Source organism: Phoca vitulina, unplaced genomic scaffold (genome assembly GCF_004348235.1).
Source record: "Phoca vitulina isolate PV1807 unplaced genomic scaffold, GSC_HSeal_1.0 scaffold44, whole genome shotgun sequence".
Classification (NCBI taxonomy): Eukaryota; Metazoa; Chordata; class Mammalia; order Carnivora; family Phocidae; genus Phoca; species Phoca vitulina.
Window position 1 is genome coordinate 1070148 of NW_022589747.1, and position 9663 is coordinate 1079810.

The 9663-nt window shown below is 55.5% G+C and overlaps 1 protein-coding gene across 1 annotated transcript; it reads right to left on the minus strand.

The window, feature by feature from the left end:
• Nucleotides 1-1909: 1909 nt before the first annotated feature.
• Nucleotides 1910-8178, minus strand: LOC116648560 (coiled-coil domain-containing protein 201-like). The gene is made up of 3 exons (XM_032430616.1): nucleotides 7387-8178; nucleotides 3991-4470; nucleotides 1910-2356 (listed from the first exon to the last, which is right to left on the minus strand). The coding sequence occupies exons 1-3, from the start codon at nucleotides 7555-7557 to the stop codon at nucleotides 2270-2272; spliced, it is 738 nt and encodes a 245-aa protein (XP_032286507.1). The 5' UTR covers nucleotides 7558-8178; the 3' UTR covers nucleotides 1910-2269.
• Nucleotides 8179-9663: the final 1485 nt, after the last annotated feature.

Consider the following 9663-nt stretch of genomic DNA (forward strand, 5'->3'; position numbering starts at 1 on the left):
CCACCGAGGCGGCCACGCACACATGGGTGGGCCTGGGGCCCGCGTGCAGCCCCGTGGCGGCCAGCAAAGGAACGGGGTCCCCGGTCCTGCACCCCCACACGGAGCCGGGTTCCCACTTTCCTGCTCAGATGCGCCGGGTGAGCACCTGCTTGGCGTCCACTTGCAGAGAGCCCAGGTGGAGGTGCAGCCGAGCCACCAGAACGGAGGTGAACACGGGTTGTTTTGAGTCTTTGTTTTGCAGCAAAAAACAAATTTTAAAACACCAGGCGCTAAGACTTTACTGGAAAGTGATGCACAAAACAGACCCTGCAGCGAGGCCACCAAGCAGCCCCTCAAACCAGGTTTCTGACACGGTGACAAGGGGTGTGAACGTCAAATACAGACACCCTGGATAAATAGCTTATTTTAGGAAGAAAACGTATAGTTTTGAAGATTAGATTAGACGGGGATCACTTCTCATTTCACGCTGAACAGAAACTGCACGAGGAGAAGCATGCTACGGGGGTCGCTGGCTGTGGCGCGGGCACGTTCCTGGAGATGACCCTGGTTCAGAGACCCTGAGGGGTCCCCGTCTACACAGCCCGGACCGGCAGTGCCCGCGTCCTGAGCGCCGGTCTGAGGCTGCCCTCCCGCCCGTGCACAGCTCGGGTCCCGAGGACATGGAGGTCACGGAGGTGGTGGGTGCGGCCAGGACGCCCTCCCCGTGCACTACGTTCCGGCTTCGGGCACAGGACTCGCTCCTTCCTTGGGCTACTTGCCGGCCACATCTTCCCGTGGCTGGAACACGCTCACAATCCACGCTGTTTTATTTGTGAAACGCCCCCACAGGATTGCATTTCAAACACCAACTAGAGGGCCTGTGCCCTATGCTTGCATACGCTCTTTTGCACAAATGCAAGAATCCGTTTTGCTAACACGTGGGGGAGAAAACGCAACATGAGCATCTAGGAAATTATCTTATGAACAAAACGCTTCCTTCTGAGCACCTGTAATTCCCAAGCTTTCAAGAACAACCTCCCCGAAGTGCCCCCGTCATGCCTTCCTCCTCCCTGGCCTCATTCTGCATCTGAATTTGTCAAGGGCTGTAAGCAAGACAGAGAAGCCACTTGATGACCCATCGGAATCACTTTGCATCAGACACAGATGCTCAGGAGAACCGTTCACTGACTTCCAGTATTGAAGGCGCGAAGGGTTTGCACTGAAGTATTTTTCCACGGTATGCAATTCTAGGCAGACTTTCTGCTTTATACTTTTGTGTTGTATTTGAAAAATTCATAAACTTATCATTTCCATAATCCGACAATAAATGTTGTAACAAAGGGAGAAGTGAACACGTTGAAGAGTCAGCTTATGAAGGAAGAACGGGGTCAGGACAGGCAGGACTGTGTAAGCCCACTGGACAGTAAATCCGCTCTTCCCACACGTACAGTCATTTGAAGTGACTCATCCAGTGACGGCAAACCACCCCCACCCCGGGAGGACTGTCCTCCTTCCTTGTTGGAAACCTCCAAACAAACACAGGGAGTGCCCTGCTTTAGGGCTGCCTCCTGATTCCGTCTAGCAGTGAGCTCGATCTGCAGCCCTGAGAGCGGGGCCACCATGGCCAGGCCTGGAGGGGCAGCCCTGGAGACGGCCCGGGGTAGGGTTGGAAACAAACGCTCTTTTCGTTTTCAGAAGGAAAAAAAACAGAGCACAGGGTGTAAACACCTCCAGCTTTTCCGTGGGACCCCAGCGACACTGCACAGGGACGGGGCAGAGACGGCCCGAACCACGGCACAGGGTCGGATTCTTCACCCCACCCCCACCTTTCGGAACCAGCACCTGCAAGCCGCCCGAAGCGCCTCCCGCTCAGAGTCCCAGCGTCTGACTCTCCCGGAATGGCATCCTGAGCCCGCGGGGTGTGCGGCCCCAGCCCTGTGTGGGCGGCTGGGTCGCCACGCTCCCTGGTCTCTACGTGCAAAATGTCATCCTGTGCCCTGGGTCGCACTGGGGAAGCCGCGGGCGTGGCGGGCACCCCCAGGGTGGCGCAGTGGGCATCCACCTCCCCCGTCGGCTCCCTCTGGGCCCTGCGCTCTGGTGGTACCTCGGAGAGCCTCGTTAGCTCGCCCCCACCCGACTCAAGAGGCGCAGCGCGGGGAGGGCAGCGGTCCAAGCGGGGCCTGGGCAAGCCCTGAGGAGGGCTGGGGTTTGCAGACAGACAGAGGGCCGGGTGAGTCCGGCCGAGGTGCGAGCTCCAGAGCATCGCAGCCCCCGGCCCCGGCCCCGAGGGTCAATCGTCCTCGATGGTGAGCTCGTGCTGAGTGGCCTCCTCGATGTTCTGAAGCTGGCGGATTTCCCACTGCCTCACGCGCTCCATCTGTCGGAGGAAAGGCGTCTCTGAGAAGGCCCGCGTTGCAGGAGCACCTGCCACAGCTGCCCGTGGACAGCAGAGGCCCACGCGGGCTGCACGCCCCTCCCCACCCGGCCCTGCCCTCGCCTCGCGGGCACCCCTGCTTCCGCGTGCCGGGCATCACAACCGCACCACGGAGCGGCAACCGCCCAGAGGGCCGAGTCTGGGTGGGCACCGGAGGGGTGGCTGAGGACCCAGGGGAGTGGGGCAGAGGGGGCCGGAGGGCTGGGCACAGGGACAGGGAGGGCCAGCCGGGGGCGTGCCGGGGACGTCTCCGCGGGGCGGAGTGGACAGGCGGTCTTGCGGGGCTGCAGCAGGGAGAAGGGCCCAGGCCAGGGTGGGGAACACGGCAGGATGAGCCCTGCTCCTGACCGAGCCGCGGGCTTGGCCTCCTAGAAGCCACGGCGGGGGGGCAGGGTGGCGGATCGAGGACAGGGTTGGCGGTGGAAGGAAAGACTGGGTCCTCGGCCCCCCATGGCGGGTCCCCCACAGATCATGGTCCTCCAAATAGCCTGGAAGTGTAAAAAAATGAAGCAATCCCTGGGTGGGGGCAAATGAGAACCAGGAGAAGCTGGTGTTGTCAGCAAGGGTGTGGGCAGATGGCAGAACGAGCGGGGACAGCAGAGCCGGGGGACGGGCCACCAGCAAGCACATGACCCCCTCCCAGAGCCCAGAGCAGTCCGAGGGGCTGGAAGCTGGGCGCCTGCACGAGGGGCCCCACGGGCCCAGGGCCTGCCCCACCTCTGGGACAATCTCTGCCACACAGTGAGACCCCCAGGCCCCTTCCCTCTGTCAGCTCCAGAATATTCCAGCCCCGCTCACACCTCTCCTGGCAGCAGGTGGGAACATCATCAGCCTGTGGGGACAGGGCACTAGGGAGGCATTTGGGGCTCGGGGGCAGCCCCGCACTCGGGCCGCACCCAGGAACGCAGGTGGAGCTCTGGTCAGCTCTGCAAGGCCGGGTTCCCAACCACGACCAGACACAGCCACAGAGGGCGGGGTGGGGGGGCCGTCAGGAAAGCATCCCACCAGCAACGCCCCAGAAGGGCGAGTGAGGCCAAGCAGAGAGGACTGGAAGGCCAGTGAAAGGAATCAGTGGGAGAATCGAGGCATCCTGCGGCGACCTTGGAAAGTGGAACCCAGCACCCCTCCGAGGGGCGGACAAGGGGTGAGAGAAGAAAGAAGAGACGGCAAGAAGCCATCCAGGCTGCCCCACACCTGACTTCCACGGAGTCCCAGCAGGTGGAGCGGAGCCACGGGCCTCAGAGGCCACAGAGGGAGGGGTGAAGGTTTCCCAGAGGGACCCAACAGACCGACGGGCGCCCAGCCCACGAGCCAGGCCATGCACTGCACACGCCCCACCTCTTGGCAGCAGACCTGGACAGCCGGGGTCAGCTGTGGCCCCACGTGAGGGGCAAGGTGGAAGTCCCCCGGCCGTGCCCTTCTCAGAACCTTCTAGAACAGCAGGGCGTCACAGGAGAGGTGAACCAGCTGAGGGGCCAGGACGCAGTGCTCCGAGCAGGAAAGGGGCCCTAGGGACGGGGTCAGGGATGGGGTCGGGGACACAGTTAGGGACAGGGTGGGGTTGGGGATAGCCGTACCACAGTGGCCAGCTTCTTCAGGTCCCGCTTCCTCCTCCTGGCTGTGGTGGGGATCCCGGGCAACCCCACAGGTCGAGGCCGGCTCCTCGCTCCGCGGGACTCTGCTCGCTGCTGCCGCCGCCGGGTGACCGAGGCCGCTGTGGGCGGCTCTTCCCCGGGAGCCTGGGGGTCTGGGTTGGGCCCTGGCTGCCCACTGGCCGCCCTGGAGGCCCAGATGCTAGAAAGCTGCGGGGTCTGGAGGGCGGCCGTGGAGCTGAGCCCTGCCTGGGGGGTCGGGGGGTCCCAGGAGAGGTGTGCAGGCAGCGGGGATCCAGGCTCAGGGCCCTCTGCCGGGTGGGAGGGGACGGGGCCTGCTGGCCTCCTGCGCAGGCTGGGGGAGGCTCCCAGCGGGGTGCTGTGCTTCAGGACCCTTCTCAAGGGCAGCTGACTCCTCAGTGAAGAGGGGCCCTCGTCTTCCTCAGAGGAGCTCACCCTGGAAAACTGCGAGACAGAGCACAGATGTCGGCTCCCTAGAAGGTCCCAGCAGGAGCCTCAGGACGGGCACCAGAGCCCGCCGGGCACGTCCTCCTCCCCCCCGGCCTCTGCCCTGGGCACAGAGCCTCCAGTCCCGCCCCGGGTGGGAGCGTGCGGCCCAGAGCACACTCCCGCCGTACCTGCCTTTCCACCCAAGTTGCCTGTTCTATTTTTTGGTCAAAAGCAACCATTGGTCCAAAATGTGGTCTTAATAATGGAATTGAAAAAGAGGGAGTTTTCAGGTAAAAACACTTTTTTTTTTTTTTTCAGGAGAAAACTGTAAAACATTGTCAATGAAATCATCTTAACATTTACGCTCAACATAAAAGAGCAGAACAGCAGCCGGACGCAGCTGCTCTCCGTATGATGGGACGGCGAATCAGGCAGGGGTGTGGACACCCAGCGTCCTGATCCCGAGCCCCCCGCCCCCAGCTCCCAAGCCCCCGGCCGGCAGCAGAAGCTCCTTCAGAGTGTTTTTCCATCGAGAACAAAGCCTCTGGGAAAACCCTCAAACTCCTGTGCTCACGGCCTTTCCCTCATGCTGACAAACTGTCTTCGGCAAACAGTTTTATGGTCATCCTAAGGTCGTGGTCTCCACAGCGCTCCTTGACAGGTTGTCATGTCAAAAGGATGTGACAGACTGAGCAGCTTGGTTTTTGAAAGAAGCCCTCGTGTGTCTTTTAAAGAGGCATTAATTCACACTGCGGTGCATCCGAGCCAATCCCCTACCAGTCTAGGTAACTTTCAGAGGAATGCTGATTTTATGTTGAATGCCACGGATGGAATGGGGGAAAGTATTCGCAAAGTACAAATCCAATAAGGGGATACTATCCGAAGTACGCAAGGAATTCATACAGCTCAATAGCAAAAAGCCAAATAATCCAATTAAAACATGGGCAGAGGACGTGAACAGACATATCTCTAAAGAGGACATCCAGACGGCCGACAGACACATGAAAAGATGCTCCACATCACTCAGCACCAGGGAAATGCAGATCAAACCTACAAGGAGATACCACCTCACACCTGTCAGAATGGCCAAAATCAACAACACAAGAAACAGCAGGTGTCGGCGAGGATGCAGAGAAAGGGGACCCCTCGTGCCCTGTTGGTGGGAATGTAGGCTGGTGCAGCCACTCTGGACAACAGTATGGAGGGTCCTCAAAAAAATGAAAAACTGGAATATCACGTGCCCCAGGAATTCCACGTCTGGGCATTTGGCCAAAGGGAAGGGAACCATCATCCTGAAAAGGTACCGACTGACCCTGCCACGTTCACTGCAGCCGTGTTCATGATGAACGGTCACGCTTTGCTGAATCCCACTCTCAGGGGCCGATCTCATGCACCTGTTCGCTAGTGGGAAGAACATTTTCCGGTGATGATATCCACTGTGGGCCCTGCTTCCCAAAAGTATCAATCAAGAAAGCCACTGTCATGCATGGTGCGGGAGGGACTGGAACTTCTCTCCAACAAGTGGATAGAAGTGTGAAGATGGGGTGATTGGGACGTGCCCGGAAGCCCGCAGTCTTGGCGGCGGCCCACCAACTGGCTTCCGCTCAGGGGAAGAACAGAGCCACCAGTCAGTGCAAGATACTACCGCGGGGTTTTCCTTGAATTCCTGCTGTGCATTTGCACCTGAAGGGATGTATCCGGTAGTGAGTTTTTGGGGAGGCAGAGCTGAGAAGCATAGTCATGATAGTGAAGTAATAACGGGCTAAACTTTTCCTAGAACAGAGGACAGATGCTTATGTTGCCTTAAACGTGAGCCTGATCAGAAATGCTCCAAGGCCGTGGGAAAGCGTCCTAGCCATCGTTTGCTGCGTGACAAATCACGCCAGCACTGAGGAGCGTAAGACAGACACGGGTGGTCACGGTTTCCATGGGTGGGGGGCTGGGGCTCTCCCACGGGGCTGCTGCCCTCCTGTCCTGCTTAAAATCAAAGCATAGAGGGACAAGTAAAACTAGAAAGTCTAACGTCAGCCTTCCTGCCATCCGGCTCCCCTAAGTAGCTACCGTTAGCAATTTGTAAGAAAACAAAAAGCACGGAATGCATGTCCCGTATACAAAAGAAGTTCACGTCTCGTAAATGGAATCCTGATGCGCATGGCTGTGTGGCTTTTCACCTCACCGGTGATGGGCCACGTCCCTGACTCTGAACAAAGCACGTCAAGTTGCTTATTTGAGCGTGGCAGAGTTGGGTGTTTAAATTCCCCAGAGGGGCTTCGAGGTGGGCCAGGGCAGAAGAGGTCCGGAAATACCGTCTGGCGGGAAGGGGTTGTTGCTCGCGGAAACACGTTCAGTGGAGCGTGCTGGAGCATTCCGAATCGGATCCCAGTGAGCTCTTAGAGCATTCTTCCGAGGTGAGTATATCATGACCAGGCAGCTGGGGGAAGTGCCAGTCCAGCCGAAACCGAAAACAGGTCAGACAGTGCCGAACGTCCACAGGAGGGTCTCCCAGTCCCTGGGCCGGAAAGCCAGTCGGGAGTGCCATCCTGGGGGGTGGTCAGTTCCCGAGCGGCTACTGTGTAGGTCTCAGGGTGCTCTTGGTACATTGTTTCCCGTCGCAAAACCCGTAGAGATTGATGAATGTGAACTCTAACCACTCTGAAAAGCTGGATTCGCTCCAGAGAATGAGTCAGCATCAGTAAGTGCCCAAGTGTTTCCCAGAGTGGCCGCGCGGTCCTCCAGCCTCGCGGGCCCGCACGGGGAGCCCAAGTCGCTCCGCATCCTCACCGGCATTCGGGGTCGGCGGCCCCTAAGGTGTCCTACTGTTTGCTTTCTAACAGGTGAGCAGTGGCACCTCATGGCAGGGTGGTCTTAATGTGCATTTCTTCCACGACCGGTGATGGTGAGCATCTTACCCTTTATTTACCACCTACTTACCGCGTATACATCTTTGCTGGTTAGAGGATGAACACCTGAGCCCTGTCGACAAAGGCAAACAGAATCAGCTCGCTTATTAACAGACTGCACTGGGTCAGAAAGCGCATCGGCCCCACACCGCCCGTCGGAGGCTGCGCCGGAGACCAAGGGCTTCGGAAAGATCCCCAGCATTACGGCAGCGAAGACAACCCACAGGGGGGACGTGTGAGCACAGGAGCACGTCTGCTGTTAGGAGGCCAAATTCATGCAAAAATGCGTTAGATGAGTTGAAAAACAGAAGCACAGTGTGATTAAAAAGTCTGAATGTTTTCCTGCTTTAAGCACCTTTGCTCCAGAGGCTGCAGCAGCAACACAGAGCAAAATCCACAGAGAAATACGGAGAAACAGAAATAAACTAGTAATGGAGGCTACTTCACAGTGTGGGTTTTTTTTTTTCTTTCTAAGCCTATGGTAGATCAAAGAGAAAAAGAAGAGAAATGATCCAAATCCCATGGAAGGTCATCAGCGCTTGTAAAGGGAGACAAAGTCATTCTACTTCCAAGAGGGACCAGGCTCAGTGCAGAGGAGGGGTACGCACCGGGCGGGGCTCCTACCAGAAAGGCATCGAGAGCGAACAGGAGCACATTTTCTGATTAGCAGGAGCTACCCTGAACTAACTTACTCATGGAAGTGCGCTGAGAACCAATACACAATTAAATGCTCATATGCTTTTCCATAAGAACAATTTCAGAGCCGCCTGGGTGGCTCATCGGGTTAAGTGTCTGCCTTCGGCTCAGGTCATGATCCCGGGGTCCGGGGATCGAGCCCCGCATCGGGCTCCCTGCTTAGCGGGGAGTCTGCTTCTCCCTCTCCTCCTGCTTGTCGCTCCCCCTGCTTGTGCTCATTCTTTCTCTGTCAAATGAATAAAATAAAATCTTTTTTAAAAAAAACAACAATTCGATACATTTTTGATAGAACAATACTATAGCACTAACAGCTTACAGAAAGAACAGTGTGGGTTTTCAGATGCGTACTCAGCACAAACAATAGAGACATACATCTGGGAATATTAGACAGGAAGAGATGGGTTTTAAATGAGCAGGGAAGGGAGTTTTTTTTTTCTTTGAGTGTTGTTCCAATGGGTCAGCCATTTAGAAAAAAAAAAGTAGCAAAGCCAAGTCCCTACCTCATACCCTACATGAAAACAGATTACAAGGGACTGAATAGTAAACTCTTTAAAAATTCAGATTGCGAAAAAGAAACAGAATAATTTTGAAAAATCAGAAACAAATTGGATTCTTATATCATTCACCAAGATCAATTCCAACTGCATATAAGATGCAAATGTTGTGAGACATGACGTGAAATGGGGTCACTTATTTTGAGGGGTTTAGATGGAGCCGGGAGGCCATCAGCAGGGGGGCTCGTCCTTGTTCTCTGTCCTCAGGGTGAAACTAGAAACTTTGAGCCCCGCCAAACCCCACATACCCCGAGCCCCTGCAACTTGCTGCCCTAAGAGATTTTACTCCAATTCTGTTCAACCAACCCGAATTTTCTGCTGCCAACACCAGTCAAAATTCTTTCTAAGCAACATATACAAACTTTCCCCATTATCTTTAAAAACCCCTGAGTTTTGTCCCCTAAGGGGACACAATTTGGGTTGCTCCCCGAACTGCAATCCTGAGACCTCACATAAACGCTTTGTTTTAGGTCAGTTCTGCCTCTTTGCCAACAAGGTACAAACAGAACTATCAAAGCACTGGAAGGAAATGCGGGTGGCTTACTCTGTAAACTGGTAAGGCTTTCAAATGATAACTCATGACACAGAAGCCATAAAGGAAAAGAAGTTGAAATATAAAATTTTAAACTTCTGTAAAGAAAAACAGATGACATCGTCAGTGAAAACAGACGGCCCACAATTCCTATGAAAGATAAACAACAGGCTAATGTTCCTCCAACCCAGGGGAAAAAACTAAACCCTTAATGGATCAACATGCAAGGACCCTTAATGGGTTTTTTTTTTAAATATCAAATGTGTTTTTAATATATTGATAAGAAAAGATGTCTATGTTTTGGGTACAGGATCCTTTTTTTTTTTTTTTTTTTTTCCAAACTGAGGAAAAATAAGGATCTAATGTTCCAGAAGAAGCTAAAAATAACATCAGGTTATAGTGGGGGCTAGGGAGGGCGGCAGGGGCCACTCCAAACCTGCTTAGCCCTTTTATTTTGACACCTAGCCTACAAATGAAGAAGGGAGAAAGGTCCCTGCCTGGGGAGACTCGAGGAGACCTGGGCAGC